This window comes from Camponotus floridanus, unplaced genomic scaffold (assembly GCF_003227725.1).
Source record: "Camponotus floridanus strain SB8 unplaced genomic scaffold, Cflo_v7.5 scaffold33, whole genome shotgun sequence".
In the NCBI taxonomy this organism is placed as follows: Eukaryota; Metazoa; Arthropoda; class Insecta; order Hymenoptera; family Formicidae; genus Camponotus; species Camponotus floridanus.
The window spans coordinates 1877501-1896374 of record NW_020229470.1 but is presented as its reverse complement, the minus strand read 5'-3'; the positions used below and the strand labels follow the sequence as shown (position 1 = coordinate 1896374).

Below are 18874 nucleotides of genomic sequence, written 5' to 3'. Positions count from 1 at the left end.
ATATTAGAAGCCAATTGTACTAAAGCATTTTTAACCGAATAAATAATTCATTTTATATATTACTTTTATTTGCCAATATTTTGTTTTAAATAGTAATTTTTCCGTAACAGGACACCTATTGTTAATGAAATAGACCATACAGTGCACGGGAGATAGTTAATCAATAATATATTATAGAGAAACAATAGAAAACTCGGGGTTACTAATTTTAGATATTTTTTAAAGGATGAATGTTGTTTGTGTATATAATTTCCTATCGATATGTACAAATAAAAACTTTGTATATATATTTAGGACATTCAGACTGCCGCGCAAAGACTGCACGCGCCAATCAGGCGCGAGAACGACGGCGGACGCGCGAAGACTCCCAATCAGGAGCGAGGACTGCCGTTGCGTGCCGAAGACGTCCAATCAGCGCGTCGAGAACTGCCGCGCACGCCGCCAAGACTCCCAATCAGGAGCGAGGGACTTGCCGTGCGTGCGCGAAACTGCCATCGAGCAGGAGGACTGCCGCGGCACGCCGCCAAGACTCCAATCAGGCGGCGAGGACTGCCGAAAACATGCCGGAAATTGCCAAATTTAAAGGTTTAAAGGTTTAAAAATTTCGTTGCGCTAAAATGTACGTCAGCCATTGTGAACAATGAAGCAACTACTTACTTCTTTGTTCAACCAATGGTTGACGCTACCTTTTTAGCGACAATGAAATTATCTTCCTTTATTCCTCCATTGTCCTCCAGACGGTCCTTTTGTGTAATAAAATATAATGCTCCATCTTGGTACGTTAATACGTCTATGCTCCGAGATGTAGAATTACCTGGTCTGAAGTACTGTCGATCTTGTCGACGTTTCTGTGGTTTAATTAATCGATTCAATGATTATTGTATATAAAATCATCGAATTATCTTACTTATATTTTGATCTGCCGAAAAAATTATACATTGACATTATAGATCAATCATATATAATTGCAAAATTTATAATTTAATATTGCTAGTCAAATGCCTAATGTCATAATGTCTAAGAGATGTATATTATATATATTGATGATATGATAATTGTTAAAATTAAAAATAAATTGCCATCAGTATTAAATAATTAAATAAAAAAAAATGGAGGAAGAGAGCAATGCTAATGGATGCTTTCTCTTGTTATGTTTGTTGGATCTTGTCTTGGAGCTGGATCACTGCCATTAAGTTAAAAATTTATCAGAAGAAGTAAGATATAGAAGTGAAGAAGAATATTTTATGTAATATAAAATTATGTATGTATATAATAGGTGTATATCAGAATTCATTGTATCTTGTAATTTACGTGCAATATGTTTTCCATAGGACAAGTTACAATTAGTTTCAATATTAGGAGCAGGACTCCTTGTTGGTACTGCGCTAGCGATTATACTGCGCTAGCGATTATACCTGACTGTACCTGAGGGTGTAAGAGCATTATTATTTACTGTGGATGGTATTACTAATGAAAAGGTTTATATAGTATGCAATTGCATGTTTTAACTGATTACCATATTTCATGAAATTAAATCTGATATAATAGTATTCCTGTTCTTTTTTCTTTTTTTACAGGCAATTTACATACTTTAATTGGAATTAGTTTAGTACTTGGTTTATGCTTTTAATTGATCAATGTTCAGCCAGAAAAAGTGGAGGAAGACAAGAAAAGTATTACAGCAACTTTAGGTCTTATAGTAGATGCTGCTAGTTGATTGGCGGTGTTGCATTGGGAGCTGCTGCTACTACATCTCAAGCTGATGTCGAAGTGTCTTAGTTTTTCTTCGCAATAATGTTACACAAGTAAGAAGGTTATATACAATGTTTCAGAAATGAATTAACAAGCGCTTATAAAATATGTAAGTTAATATAATTAGCTTATCAATTTTTTTTATCGCTGAACATTTAAATTATATTTTATAGGCGCCAGATGCATTTGGACTTGTGTCATTTCTTCTTCATGAAGGTGTAGATAGAAAGTAAGAAAATAAGCAGACACTTATTAATTTTCTCTCTTGCGGCACCGTGTCTTGCACTTGTGACATATTTTGGAATTGGAAAAGTAATGTGAGTGAGTAATGTAAGCTATGTTTAGCCATAATAACTCTTTATATATATTCTAAAGATATTTCTACACAAAGTTTATGTAACAATATTGTATGGAAATATTACATTAGTATAGTAAATCTTATATTTGGATGAGGGCACTTTTACGAATTACATCCTTTTCCTGTCACTTAAAAGAAGAAAACTTTAAGATTTCCAATTTATTTCAAATAAATAATAATTATAATTAATTAACAGATAAATTAAAGTTTTTATTAAAATAAATTTGTTTAAATGAGTACAGAATATGAGAATACTAATATTAACGTAAAATTAATATGTATGGTCATATTGCTCATAATCTCATCTAAATTTAATTTAAATATTTGCAATTTTGGTAATAATACAAGTAAAACTTGTATCAAGTAATATGAATATAATTTTGAATTTATTTTTAAGCTAAAAATCTTGGACCTTACTTTGTATCTAAAACATCCAACAATTTAGAGGGACTTTCTATTAAAGGACTTTAATTCTCTATATATATATCTACTGACAATTTCGAAATTAAAAATAAATAATATTTAATGTTTATTAAAGGCTATTCAGTATTTTCCTTTCTATAATATATCTAAAATCATTGAAATAGATGATCTGCTGATATTTTTAACTAAAATAGATTGAAACTGATTGGAGAACCTACTTGTTTTAAAAACTCTTCAAAATAATCGTTTTACAGTACATTTTTCAATATTACTTATTAATTAATATTATAATATTGTTACATTACGTTAGATAAAGATTTCATTATCTTGCCTACATATTTTTTCTTCCTATTATACAAATTAATATTTTAATTTTTGTTAAAGAGTATATGGAATGTATCGCAAGATGTGTACACATACAGTTACACCCATATGCGCACTATACTTGTTTCTTTTGCTGTATACATATGCGTATTGTTTAATAGAAACATTTATTATCTGAAAGGAAAAAATGTTCCTGCTGATGCACAAAAGCGTAACGTCATATACTGATATATCTAAACACTTATGATACTTGCCCTACAGAATGACATAATTTAGATAAAGAAAAAATACTTAAATAAAGTGTGTTAGTATTTTGTTTTATATTATAGAAACAAATTTGATGTAAAGTTTATATAATTGAAGTTGCATAAAATTACTCTGCTTGCTACAGTATGCTTGCAGATATCCAAACTGTCGAAACGCAATCTCTGCAATATACAATTGTTGTATGCATATATGTATGCAAAACATATAATGGTGCAAGTTGGGGAAAAAAATGCTTTACGATTTAGAACAGATACATTAGAAGCAATTGTACTAAGCATTTAACGAATAAAATTCATTTATATATTATTTATTTGCCCAATATTTCTGTTATTAAATTACGTAATTTTTCCTTAACAGACACCTATTGTAATGAAATAACATACAGTGCACGAGATAGTTAATCAATATATATTATAGAGAAACAATAGAAAATCCGGGTACTAATTTTAGATATTTTTTTAAAGGATGAATGTTGTTTGTGTATATATTTCCTATCGATATGTACAAATAAAACTTGTATATATATTTAGGACATTCAGGACTGCCGCGCAAGACTGCACGCGCCAATCAGGCGCGAGAACGGACGCGGACGCGCGAAGACTCCCAATCAGGAGCGAGGACTGCCGTGCGTGCGCGAAGACGTCCAATCAGGCGCGAGAACTGCCGCGCACGCCGCCAAGACTCCCAATCAGGAGCGAGGACTGCCGTGCGTGCGCGAAGACTGCCAATCAGGAGCGAGGACTGCCGCGCACGCCGCCAAGACTCCCAATCAGGCGCGAGGACTGCCGAACATGCGCGAAATTGCAAATTTAAAGGTTTAAAGGTTTAAAATTTCGTTGGCGCTAAAATGTAGCGTCAGCCATTGGTTGAACAATGAAGCAACTACTTACTTCTTTGTTCAACCAATGGTTGACGCTACCTTTTAGCGACAATGAAATTATCTTCCTTTATTCCTCCATTGTCCTCCAGACGGTCCTTTTGTGTAATAAATATAATGCTCCATCTGTATACGTAATACGTCTATGCTCCGAGATGTAGGAATTACCTGGTCTGAAGTACTGTCGATCTTGTCGACGTTTGTGGTTTAATTAATCGATTCAATGATTATTGTATATAAATCATCGAATATCTTACTTATATTTTGATCTGCCGAAAAAATTATTACATTGACATTATAGATCAATATATATAATTGCAAATTTATAATTTAATATTGCTAGTCAAATGCCTAATGTCATAATGTCTAAGAATGTATATTATATATATTGATGTATATGATAATGTTAAAAATTAAAAATAAATTGCCATCAGTATTAAATAATTAAATAAAAATGGAGGAGAGAGCAATGCTATGGATGCTTTCTCTTGTTATGTTTGTTGGATCTTGTCTTGGAGCTGGATCACTGCCATTAAGTTAAATAAATTTATCAGAAGAAGTAAGATATAGAAGTGAAGAAGAATATTTTATGTAATATAAAATTATGTATGTATATAATAGGTGTATATCAGAATTCATTGTATCTTGTAATTTACGTGCAATATGTTTTCCATAGGACAAGTTACAATTAGTTTCAATATTAGGAGCAGGACTCCTTGTTGGTACTGCGCTAGCGATTATACCTGACTATACCTGAGGGTGTAAGAGCATTATTTACTGTGGATGGTATTACTAATGAAAAAGGTTTATATAGTATGCAATTGCATGTTTACTGATTACCATATTTCATGAAATTAATATCTAATTAATAGTATTCCTGTTTTTTTTTTCTTCTTTTACAGGCAATTTACATTCTTTAATTGGAATTCAGTTTAGTACTTGGTTTATGCCTTTAATTGATCGATGTTCAGCCAGAAAAAGTGGAGGAAGACAAGAAAAGTATTACAGCAACTTTAGGTCTTATAGTGGATGCTGCTAGTTGATTGGCGGTGTTGCATTGGGAGCTGGTGCTACTACATCTCAAGCTGATGTCAAAGTGTCTTAATTTTTCTTAGCAATAATGTTACACAAAGTAAGAAGGTTATATACAATGTTTCAGAAATGAATTAACAAGTGCTTATAAAATATAAAGTAAGTTAATATAATTAGCTTATCAATTTTTTTTATCGTTAAACATTAAATTATTTTTTATAGAGGCGCCAGATGCATTTGGACTTGTGTCGTTTCTTCTTCATGAAGGTGTAGGTAGAAAGTAAGAAAATAAGCAGACACTTATTAATTTTCTCTCTTGCGGCACCGTGTCTTGCACTTGTGACATATTTTGGAATTTGAAAAGTGAGTAATGTAAACTATGTTTGCCATAATAACTCTTTACATATATTCTAAAGATATTTGTACACAAAGTTTATGTAACAATATTGTATGGAAATATTACATTAGTATAGTAAATCTTATATTTGAATAAGGGCACTTTTACGAATTATATCCTTTTCTTGTCACTTAAGAAGAAAAAACTTTAAGATTTCCAATTTATTTCAAATAATTAATAATTGTAATTAATTAAACAAATAAATTAAAGCTTTTATTAAAATAAATTTGTTTAAATAAGTACAGAATATGAGAATACTAATATTAACGTAAAATTAATATGTATGGTCATATTGCTCATAATCTCATCTAAATTTAATTTAAATATTTGCAATTTTGGTAATAATACAAATAAAACTTGTATCAAGTAATATGAATATAATTTTGAATTTATTTTTAAGCTAAAAATCTTGGACCTTACTTTGTATCTAAAACATCCAACAATGTAAAGCGACTTTTTATTAAAGGACTTTAATTCTCTATACATATATCTACTTACAATTTCGGAATTAAAAATAAATAATATTTAATGTTTATTAAAGGCTATTCAGTATTTTCCTTTCTATAATATATCTAAAAATCATTGAAATAGATGATCTGCTGATATTTTTAACTAAAATAGATTGAAATTGATTGGAGAAGCTACTTGTTTTAAAAACTCTTCAAAATAATCGTTTTACAGTACATTTTTCAAGATTACTTATTAATTAATATTATAATATTGTTACATTACGTCACATAAAGATTTCATTATCTTGCCTACATATATTTTCTTCCTGTTATACAAATTAATATTTTAATTTTGTTAAAGAGTATATGGAATGTATCGCAAGATGTGTACACATACAGTTACACCCATATGCGCACTATACTTGTTTCTTTTGCTCTATACATATGTGTATTGTTTAATAGAAACATTTATTATCTGAAAGGAAAAAATGTTCCTCCTGATGATACAAAAGCGTAACCATATACTGATATATCTAAACACTTGTGATACTTGCCCTACAGAATGACATAATTTAGAGCAAATACTTAAATAAAATGTGTTAGTATTTTGTTTTATATTATAGAAACAAATTTGATGTAAAGTTTATATAATGAAGTTGCATAAAATTACTCTTCTTCTTGCTACAGTATGCTTGCAGATATCCAAACTGTCGAAACGCAATCTCTGCAATATACAGTTGTTGTAAATATATGTATGCAAAACATATAATGGTGCAAGTTGGGAAAAAATGCTTTACGATTTAGAACAGATACATTAGAAGCAATTGTACTAAGCATTTAACGAATAAAATCATTTATATATTATTTATTTGCCCAATATTTCTGTTATTAAATTACGTAATTTTTCCTCAACAGATACCGATTGTAATGAAATAACATACAGTGCACAAGATAGTTAATCAATATATATTATAGAGAAACAATAGAAAATGCGGGTACTAATTTTAGATATTTTTTTAAAGAATGAATGTTGTTTGTGCATATTTCCTATCGATATATACAAATAAAATTTGTATACATATTTAGGACATTCAGGACTGCCGCGCACGCGCCAAGACTCCCAATCAGGCGCGAGAACGGACGCGGACGCGCGAAGATTCCCAATCAGGAGCGAGGACTGCCGCTCATGCGTGAAAGCTCCCAATCAGGCGCGAGGACTGCCGAACATGCGCGAAATTGCACGTTTAAAAAGGTGCTATTTCATTGGCGCTAAAATGTAGCGTCAGCCATTGGTTGAACAATGAAGCAACTACTTACTTCTTTGTTCAACCAATGGTTGACGCTACCTTTTAGCGACAATGAAATTGCACCTTTAAGATGCGGCCTCATTGACGCTAAAAAGTAGCGTCAACCATTGGTTGAACAATGAAGCAACTATACTTACCTCCTTGTTCAACCAATGATTGACGCTACTTTTTAGCGTCAATGAGGCCGCACCTTTATTCCTCCATTGTAGACAGTCCTTTTATGTAATAAATATAATGCTCCATCTGTATATGTAATACGTCTATGCTCTGAGATGTAGGAATTACCTGGTCTGAAGTACTGTCGATCTTGTCGACCTTTCTGGTTTAATTAATCGATTCAATGATTATCAATGATTATTGTATATAAATCAGCGAATATCTTACTTATATTTGATAGATCTGTCGAAAAAAATTATTACATTGTAGATCATGATCAATATATAATTGCAAATTTATAATTTAATATTGCTAGTCAAATACCTAATGTCATAATGTCTAAGATGTATATTATATATATTGATGTATATAATAATGCCAAAAATTAAAAATTGCCATCAGTATTAAATAATTAAATAAAAATGGAGGAGAGAGCAATGCTATGGATGCTTTCTCTTGTTATGTTTGTTGGATCTTGTCTTGGAGCTGGATCACTGCCATTAAGTTAAATAAATTTATCAGAAGAAGTAAGATATAGAAGGGAAGAAGAATATTTTATGTAATATAAAATTATATATGTATATAATAGGTGTATAAGTCAGAATTCATTGTATCTTGTAATTTACGTACAATATGTTTTCCATAGGACAAGTTACAATTAGTTTCAATATTAGGAGCAGGACTCCTTGTTGGTACTGCGCTAGCGATTATACCTGACTATACCTGAGGGTGTAAGAGCATTATTTACTGTGGATGGTATTACTAATGAAAAAGGTTTATATAGTATGCAATTGCATGTTTACTGATTACCATATTTCATGAAATTAATATCTAATTAATAGTATTCCTGTTTTTTTTTCTTCTTTTACAGGCAATTTACATTCTTTAATTGGAATTCAGTTTAGTACTTGGTTTATGCCTTTAATTGATCAATGTTCAGCCAGAAAAAGTGGAGGAAGACAAGAAAAGTATTACAGCAACTTTAGGTCTTATAGTAGATGCTGCTAGTTGATTGGCGGAGTTGCATTGGGAGCTGCTGCTACTACATCTCAAGCTGATGTCGAAGTGTCTTAGTTTTTTTCGCAATAATGTTAAACAAAGTAAGAAGGTTATATACAATGTTTCAGAAATGAATTAACAAGCACTTAATAAAAAATGTAAGTTAATATAATTAGCTTATCAATTTTTTTTATCGTTAAACATTAAATTATTTTTTATAGGCGCCAGCTGCATTTGGACTTGTGTCATTACTATGTATCAGTACCATGAACTGACCCACATACGCTACAGCTTGCTTCTTCGCAGGCAAACCCTCAATTTACGCGCATACGTAGACGTATGCGTATACCCGGTCATAAATACCCGCAACCTCGCGCGCATTCATAGACATGCGCAGACCTCGTTGTCGCGCATTAGCTATCATTTGCGCATACTTATGCGTGTGCACATTTGCTTTCGTACGCGCTCGCGCAGACACACGTCTTGTTCAGTTCGCACGTTTACAATTATTCGCACATGCGTAAAAGTTTGTACATGCGCAGTCTTTCTCGCATGCGCAACGTACGCTCTCGCGTACTCGCATACATTTTTTATTAATAACATTAAGAATATTCTTTTGTCTTATCTGTTTATATTTTATTTTATTCCCGTTTCTGTTCAATTTAAATTTCAATGTTGTTTCAGCAATGTAAAAAATGTACAGTTATCTAGTTGAAGTTGCTATGAATACTATAAGCTGTTTTTCTTATAATAGATACTATAAAAACTTTTTTTCTTTCAACAAATACACTATTTAAAATTTTTTTATGCAATATAAGTCTGTAACGTAATTCATGTTTCGTTACGTAACGTAATGTAACGTAATTCAGGTTCGGACTAAGAATTAGCTATATTCTAATTATTTCCTTGCAAATGTAATATAATTATCTAAATTATATTTATGCAATAATTATGTAATTTTTAATTATAATCATCTTTTTTAATTTGGATGTGTCATATTTGTTAATAAATATATATTTATTCGAGAAATATTTTTGAATTAGAATTATACAAATCTATACTATGATTGATAAATATATTGACATACAGATTAATTAAATTATAATTTATTAATATAAACTGCTATAAATTATTTTATTATACTTTTAATTGAAGAGGAATGTAAACTATTATTTAAAAAGATAATGTTATTACAATATTATATAATCATTATAATTAACTTAGATAATAGACTATTTTGCGTTTGTAATAATATAATTATAATCCGTGTTATTTATTTCTCAAATAAAATGTCATTCTTTCCCACGTTTTCTTTTTTATCATTCTTTTACTTTATAACTGATTATTAACTGTACGAATAATGGAAGAAAATTAGTGAAATATAAAATATCATAGATGCACATGTATGTACATACGTGGATAAAAGCACGAGAAAAGATTAAAAGATAATGATTTTAGAAATAAATAACACAGAATCTTTATTATGTCGTAATATTAATAACATTAAATAAAAAATAATTACAATTATGATAATCAATCAACAATAATATTACTGACTAGTATATGAAGCATGTGAAATTCAGAAATAAAAAAAATTATTTTGTTACGATATATATCTTAGTTAACGATATATTTTTTAATAGATATATTGAACAATTTTTATGTGAAACATATTTTTCGTAACTTCGAAAATTAGCCTTCAAAATTACAATTTCTTTGTCACTCAAAAATCATATTCAAATTAGTTACAAAATAGTACTATTAGATATGACTAAAAGAAACTTAACTAAAAAAAAATTATCAACTATTCTTTTTATAATAAAGTTCTTATTACATTATTTTTTTCGCCATATTTTTTAATATATTTTTTAATATATATATATATATATATTTATTTATTTATTAAACATTTTTATATAAAAACTAATTTTTTTATAAATTGGAAAGTCAAAATTATGCCATTTCCTTACTTTACATTTTAAACTCGTACGTATTTTTAAAATTAGTTTTGAAATAGTATTGTTGAATGTGTTTGAAAGATTTAACTAAAAAATACTATCATTTATTCTCTTTTTTTATAATAAACAAAGTCTTTATTATATCACTTTTTTGCCTTATGTCTGCTTTATTCGTTACATTTCTTCTATCTCCTTTCTCATTTTTCTTAAATCTTGAAGGTGACCTTGTGCTCCAGCAACATGTTGTTTTCTGGTGGTAAGGATAAGCAGGCTCGCAAGATATTTTCAATGGCAGCTCGCTGTCGGCAAAGAGCGTTTACTACCGGTGATCCTTGTGGCACTAGAGGAGCTTTGCAGAGGTACGACAGAATGGAGAGCACACTATGAAAATTTGAAAATTCTTCGTCATCAGAATCCATTCTCTTGAAAGTGATGCGAGAACAAAGCTCGGCCAAGATGACGAGATCAAGAATGATAGGTGCCGCCAGGAGCGAATCCTCACATGTGTTATGAATCACGATAGTATTATGGCCACCCAGCATGATTTCAGAAGTGTATTCGTCCATGGCTCTCTTACTATCGCCTAATAAACCAATATATAATAGATAACAAAAAATTTCATGCATTTTCTGCATTTCTTTCGATATTATTTAAAATAGCAGATCATGTTTGGCAAAATTCTGTCAACATGATATATACAGTACACATTTATGATATATATATTATGATGTATATTTATGGCACATTTGGTTATCTAGAATATTATTGTTAAAATAGAAAAATATTTAAAAAATGAATACTTACCAACATAAGGGACATATTTAATAACGATACAATGATCCGGCTTTTCTCCAGGTTTATAGAGAATTTTGTTGGATTGCACTATATCATCTATAACATTGCTCTTGGAGATCTGTGCATTAATAATTTTATATGTAAAAATATTATGTAATAGAAAGTACATGTAAATGTTGATGTAGATGTAGAAAATATATTGTAATACAAAATTAAAAATAAAAGAAATAATATAATATGTAGAATAAATATATGTAAATTATAATGTAAAGTATATGTAAATATGTGTCAAATTACTTTTAATATTTATTTTAAGAGAAGATATTAAATACATAAAATATGTATACATTAATGATCATATTAGATGTCGTGTGCACATAAAGCAGATTAAATAGAAAAATCTTCTATTATTTTAGTTTTCGCAATAATTAATGAGAAATTAATATTAGAAAAGATCAATTCGCGTGAATATTAATGCGCAGCGCGAAAAAAAATAACTCACTTTTATGTGATTACTAGGCGCGTGAAAAAATTTTAAAAGGAGCATTCTACAAATGGCAACAGTTATTTACGTATGAGTGACGCGGAACACTGGATTCTTACGCTTTAAAGTAACTATGTAACAGTAGGCTATCTTTTCTCGTCGCACGCTAATATTCCCGCAAATTAGTCTTTTTTAATTACTCATTAATTATTGCGAAAATCGTAAAACAATAGAGGACTTTTCTATATTCAGTTTAATCTGCTCTACCTGTACATGATAAATAATACGGTTATTATCGGACATCCTGTATGTATGTTTGTATATATGTACACAAACACATCTAAAAGAATAAAATGTTAATGACATATTGATAGTTTGTCAAATAATTTAAAATAAATTAAGAAAATAGATTCATAACAGATTGATATTAATAGTTATATCTATATTGAATTAGTATTTTGCGGAAAATTTACTGATATAATAGTAGATTTGTAGCAGAAATCATGAAAAATCTGTACTTGTCACATTCTGTTCGGTTTCTGCCACCAAGTATTTTTTTATTTAACTTAATACTATTTGTTGAATAAATTCTGAATTCTTCCTTAACATATATGGCACTTGAAAATTAAGTAACCTTTATGTTTTTAAATTTTTCCTGAATAATGACATATAATTACACACATACATCAAAACCACAATCATATCACATTTTCTTTCTTGCCGCATACCTCTTTTGAATGAAATTGTTGTGGTGCGGATAAATTATATCCATCATTATTTCCTAAATGATTGTAACTAACGATCGATACCGGTTTAATGCCGGCTGATACAAGGAAATCTACAAGCACGGACTTCAGTTTTGTTTGGCCAGATTTAAAATCGTCACCACCAATAAATGTTTTCTGCCTTTCGACTAGTTCAAGGACTCCTGGCACAAAAGTATTTTGCGGCGACCCATTGATGTAAGTACACTAAAAAAATCAGACATTTCAGTTTTTAGATTACCTGTTAAATTTTAAATAGAAAAAAGAATGCGTGTTTGTGTATGTTTAATATTTAATTTATAAAAAAAATAAAAATTACAGAAGAAAATATTTTTCTAATTCTCAATTATTAGTAATTACTAATAATTATTTTTAATTTTTATTTTAATTTAATTTATTTTAATTATTGTAATATTATTTTTATCGTTTGATAAACAATTATATAAAGGAAATAATTTCTAAACTTTCATTTACGTTTTTGCACTCTACTTTAAAATAATTTTATATAATATTTGTATTAAATATATATTTACATAATTAAAGACATAACAAAATAAAAAAAATTTAATAGAATAGATAAAAAAATGTAAAAATAAAATTTCATTAATATTAGTTGTTATACTAATACTTATTTTATTATACTAATTATTATTACAATTGTGTGTAAATTGATCTCATTAAATGAATATATTCTCTTTACTAATTTATATTAAATAATGTATAGAGTATTTTAAAAAACAAATATATCAGTTTTTCTTTCATTTACAATATTCTTTTCAAGGAATGTAATTGTGTAATCTGTTATTTTGAAATTGTTATATCACAACAATTTTGCTAAATAATCTTTGCTAAAAATTTTAAAAAGCATTTCTCCATATTATAAAATAATATTTATAAAAAGAAAGATTACATCAAAATTTAATCTTACTCCTTCTAAAGCCGCCGCCACAGCAAACATAGTACTGGGACTGATTTCCGAATGATCCTCTTGGATCGCCTTCAAAAGATTATCAGCCGTATCGTGAATGCCCATTATGATTTCCGAAAATCTCTCGGTATTAGCAGTCCACAGAACAATCACCTGATCCAAATCCTTCATAGTTTTAAATTCCACGATATCATTACGAATTTTATTGAGCTGCTCAATCTTAGTACCCATGATAATATTATTTGCTCTTTTACCCTTTGTAAATAAAAATTCCACTAATAAATAATTATTGTTTAATAAAATTTAATTATATAATCTAATTTAATCTATATATGTACAAAGAATATTTAAAATATAAAATTATATCGTGATCTTTTTTATTGTTTTACATATTTATATTATCGCTTCGGCTACTTATAGCGATTATATTTGTCTGTTCGAACAAATTCAATAGTTTTAGAATATTTATTTTATTCTTTAAATTCATTTTTTCCAGTTTGTGTTATAAATAACTTTTGCAGAATTTCTCTTAATCCGTTAAAGCTCCAATATGTGTGTGAATTCAAAATATAAATTAAGTTCTCCTTATTATGATTTAAAATTAGTATAATTTCATAAATCTTAGATTTGTTGATATGAAAATAACTTTTAGCTTTATCAACTTTATATATGTTATATAACATATTATATATAATATATGTTATATAACATTATATATGTTATATTCCATAATATTTAAAGATTTCAAATTCTTTTCTGTTATCTATGTGTATATGCGTATGTGCGTATGTATGTACACACGCACGCTATGTCTAATCTCTGTGTAACACACACACACACACACACACACACACACACACACACACACACACACACACACACACACACACACCCCCACCCACCCACCCACCCACCCACCCACCCACCCACCCACCCACCCACCCACCCACCCACCCACCCACCCACCCACACACACACACACACACACACACACACACACACACACACACGCACGCACGCACGCACGCACGCACGCACGCACGCACGCACGCATGACAAAAAAAGTTCAGAGGAAACTTTTGGTCAGCATTATCTAAACTACATATTTCAATTTTAGCCAATTTGACCGAAGCCACTTTTTTCATATAAAATGTGCGGGGTCTCATATATATGTAAAAAAAGAGGAAAACTAATTTATAATGCAAGAGGATATTTAATTTTCGCAATGTCTAGTAAAATTAAAATAATATAGAGAAATTACATGGCTCCTCCACAAGGATAATAATGTAAAAAAAAATTCATATCATATTACATATGATAATTATCATATTAATGTAATATGATAATTAATTATCAACTCATTTATCAATTTTTAGTTCTTAATTATATTCTAGATATAGTCAAGTATCAAAAGCTCCATTGCATTAATGGAGCTCCATGGCATTAATAAACAATATTTTTATGTACTGTTGATATATAAATTTAAAATCATTGAAATTATATTATTATTAATTTCGATATATAAGGAAACGAATTTTAAATTATTTTAAACTCTTCATATATAATTAAAATGGTAGCCTTTTAAAATATTAAGATTACTTTGATATAAATATAGTCTACGAAATTTTAAAGTAAAAAGAAAAATATGTCTGAATAAATAAATAAAAAATCAAAAAATGAATATTTATTTTGTATGAATTTGTGCAAATGCTGTTTAATACAAATTATTATACATAAGAAAGCTGAGGATAATTTTATATTATAGTGAAAATTATGTGTGTGTGTGTGTGTGTATACACACCCACACACACCCATACCCACACCCACACACACACACACACATATGTATGTATATATATATATATATATATATATATATATATATATATATATAGGTATATATATATATATATTTTTTTTTTTTCTGCAACTTTATCGGACAACAAATTGAATCTTAAAAAGATCTAAAATATTGATTACCTGGTTCGATGCAATGAAATCAGAGTAGTATATGCTCTTCCTGGGCCGCATGTGCATCATATAAGGCTGCAATTGTGCTTGTAAATTTATATCCAACACCTTAGCACGCGTCATGGCATCGGCAAGATTTATATCCGAAATGTCCCAACCATCAATCTCGATATCATCAGGGTTCACCATAGGCAGCATACTAGAGATAGGTACATAAATATCCTCTTCTTTGTTTTTTGTCCCTAATCTCACAGTGGACGCTTGCGTTAAAGAACCATACCTAAAAGACAAACAAGTAATAAAGAAAAATAAAGCAAATGTAAAAAGGAAAAGATATAATGGAAATTAGAGATAAAAGTAACGTAATAATATATATGGAAGTGCAAAATTGTCGCAAAATTAAAATAATATGACTCCTTATTTTATTAGTACACATGCAGGAAGATATTCAGAAATAATTTTATATAAGAAAATAAAACAAAATTAACACACAATATATTATTTATGTACAATATTTAAACCAAATACATACTACATAATACAACATATATGTATTAATATTATTAATAAATTATATATTAATAAATTATAAACAATAATAAAACAGATGAAATCATTGATCTTTGACAGCTTTGATGAAAAAATATTAATTTCACATATACAACAAATTTATGTAAATATATAAGATAAATATTTAAAACTTATACACATATAAATACATATACGAATTTTCTATATAATACTTCCAATATCAATTTACTCGCGCGATAAATATAATATTTCAAATAAATTGAAACTTCATAAGAGTAAAGCATCGTCTACAATGAGATTTTAAGACTTAAGAAATTGACCAATCACAGTGGAGTATTCTCTTAATACTTGACTGTGATTGATCAATCTCTTAAGTCTTACGCCTTAAAATCTCATTGTAGACGCCGCTTTCATCGTTGAAAACTATATTACATCTCTTCCACGCGCTAAGTCAGGTAACATGAAAAGGAATAACGGTCCAGCAACAAGTTACGCAGACTTATAAGACGCGAGCATAAAGCCGTTCTACAATGAACGCAATATGCACAAGCCGCAACGAAAATCATAACATGACATATTTCCGATCGTAGATCGCAAAATGCAAACTCATAAAAAGATGATCAATTTTATTTTTTGACGTAGCGTCGTCCGCTAATCAGCTAATCAGATTAAAAGAATGGTTTTAAAATCAGCAATCTATGCGATTGCGTTTTGTGTGTTCCGTCCATTGTAGAACCATTGTCTTAATATTCTTCCCCGGTGGCTTAAAAAAAAACATGTTCATGCAAGTCTTTATAAGTAACCGTTATTGAAACGATACTTCCTACGATCCTGAATGTAAAGAGAGTGACAATAGCGTTAGAGCGTACCAAAGTTCTGTACGATCTACTCTTGCGAGACTCTGTAGTATATTCTGCACTATATAATATGTGAATAAATAAATTACGTTAAAAAACGTACCAATTTGCGGTTTTCTCACCCTCTTTTGTCTTCCACATTAATTTAAGTTTATTCGCAATTAAAGCTGCTGTTATGGTGCTGCCATTGTTACCACCCCAGCCTACCAACATCAATCCCAGCTTAGGAACCTTCATCATAGTCCTGATCAGCAATCTCGTCAATGTGGGTGATACCTGCAAAAGACTTATGCGATTTAAAAATAATACTTAAAAATTTCTCGTTATCTTTTAAAATACAAAAATATATTTTATATATATATATATATATATATATATATATATACATATGTTTATATATGTTATATATGTTATATATATGTTATATATATATATATATGCTATATATGTTATATATATATATATATATATACATATATTTTGTATATATACATATGCAAAATTTGTACTCTCCTTTGTAATTTTAATTTTATAGAACAATTAAAAGACTATAGCGAAAAAATTAAAAAAATATAAACTTTTCTATATCTTATTATACTCAAATATTTAAATTTATAAACATACGTACGTACGCGTGCACGCGCACGCACACATACACACACACCATATGAAAAAAAAATATATAATTAAATTATAATTTTATGCGCGCATAAATATATAAATATTATTTCATCAACGCACACATATATGATAGATGTATACGTGAATGCATATGTATGTACGTACGTATGTGCGTTGCATTATACAGAATGACTCTAAAGTATTATACAGAATGCATTATACAAAATGACTCTAAAGTATTAAAAACTTATTTCTTCAGAATTATATAAAAATATATGTGACGATTTTTTTTAATAGAAATCTTTTAAATATTATATTAAGTATATGTATTAAGTATATTATATTAAGTATATGTGGATAATTTGTTTAACACCAAAAACCTTAATAACACATTTATCGTAAAATTGAATATTAGAAACGAACGTATCACAATTTCAATATTTTTTAAAATATTATGTTGCAGAAGGAAGATCAATGTGAACGTGCCTTATCAAAACAAAACGATATTAAATATTATATATCTCGTTTTAAAATGGTACACATCAGATAAAAGTCCACCTCCATACTTCAAATTTGAAGTGAGGTCTAAAAAACAATTTTGTATAGATTTTTAATCTTCCATATAAAATAAGATTTACAATAATTTAAACTTAGATAAAAAATGTATATAAAAAATCTATATACATTTTTAAACTTTATTTCGTATCAAAAAGTTTTAAATCTTTTTAAAATATTCTTAATACACACATATTTGTTAAGCGTCGTCTACAATGGCAGTAGGATTAATGGATTAAAGCTGTAACTCAAGAAATTGACCAATCACAGTCGAGTATTCTTTTAATGCTTGATTGTGATTGGTCAATTCCTTAAGTTACTGCTTTAATCCATTGCCATTGTAGACGACGTGTTATAACGGCAGCAATAATTCGCTGTTTAATCAACAAGTATAAAATATCAACTAAGAGATTTGATATTGACAGACCGGTGCAAACATCATACAATGACATACATATTTAAAATATTTAAAATAATTGAATGAACGGTCGACATATGTATAGATTCTCACCGTATACGTATTATTATCATCGTTCTCATCACTCTCGGTCACGCTAGTTCTCCAGTATTCATACTCTGCTTCGATAAAATCCTCCGAGTACCGCACCGTCGGTGCATTCACACGTACCTTCAAATTCGTCATCTCCACGGAATGTAATATGTATAAGAATACAAGAATATAAGAATATCCACACAAATTGAATCTTACTTGTTGCCGGCCTGAAAACGATCGAATGTGAATTCAAGAATTCTACTTATACACGCATGTGTGTCTGTGTATATCGAAGTAATCGCCGGTTCTGACATATTGTACACTCATCTCACACACACACACTCACTCACTCACACACACACACACACACACACACTTTGATTTTTTTCTCAAAAAATCGCGTTATTTTAATATACATGTAAAAACAAAAAATCATTTTTAGGATACATTTCGAGAAAATTTGAATAAGGTTTATTCTCTTTGTGAAACATTGAAAATCTGAACTTGTCGAAATTATATCATTTAATTGATAATCGCGCATGTAATTTTTCATGATAGATTATGAATGAAAATGAG

At 29.1% G+C, this 18874-nt stretch overlaps 1 protein-coding gene, 1 long non-coding RNA gene and 1 pseudogene across 4 annotated transcripts in view; 2 read left to right on the top strand and 1 right to left on the bottom strand.

Annotated features, from left to right (window-relative positions):
- Positions 1 to 3945: 3945 nt before the first annotated feature.
- LOC112638598 lies at positions 3946 to 7192 on the top strand (annotated as a pseudogene).
- Positions 7193 to 7617: 425 nt separating this feature from the next.
- On the top strand, positions 7618 to 8990 carry LOC112638597. 2 transcript variants are annotated; one of them, XR_003123101.1, is made up of 4 exons: positions 7618 to 7869; positions 7989 to 8125; positions 8214 to 8442; positions 8563 to 8990. It is a non-coding gene; the product is annotated as an uncharacterized LOC112638597 (long non-coding RNA). The 2 variants fall into 2 exon arrangements; XR_003123100.1 differs by having other exon boundaries at positions 7619 to 7869; positions 7989 to 8116; positions 8563 to 8989.
- Positions 8991 to 10433: 1443 nt separating this feature from the next.
- LOC105248332 (inositol-3-phosphate synthase 1-A) overlaps positions 10434 to 18874 on the bottom strand; it is an 8618-nt gene continuing 177 nt past the window's right edge. The window contains exons 2-8 of one of the 2 annotated variants that reach the window (XM_011253077.3): positions 18317 to 18525; positions 16733 to 16905; positions 15251 to 15521; positions 13271 to 13525; positions 12307 to 12549; positions 11104 to 11212; positions 10434 to 10882 (exon numbers count right to left, since the gene is read on the bottom strand). In XM_011253077.3, coding sequence (XP_011251379.1) covers positions 10506 to 10882; positions 11104 to 11212; positions 12307 to 12549; positions 13271 to 13525; positions 15251 to 15521; positions 16733 to 16905; positions 18317 to 18448 — 1560 coding nt within the window. In that variant the 5' untranslated portion in view covers positions 18449 to 18525 and the 3' untranslated portion in view covers positions 10434 to 10505. The remainder of the gene's footprint in view (positions 10883 to 11103; positions 11213 to 12306; positions 12550 to 13270; positions 13526 to 15250; positions 15522 to 16732; positions 16906 to 18316; positions 18526 to 18874) is intronic. The other variant, XM_011253078.3, reaches the window with a different exon arrangement.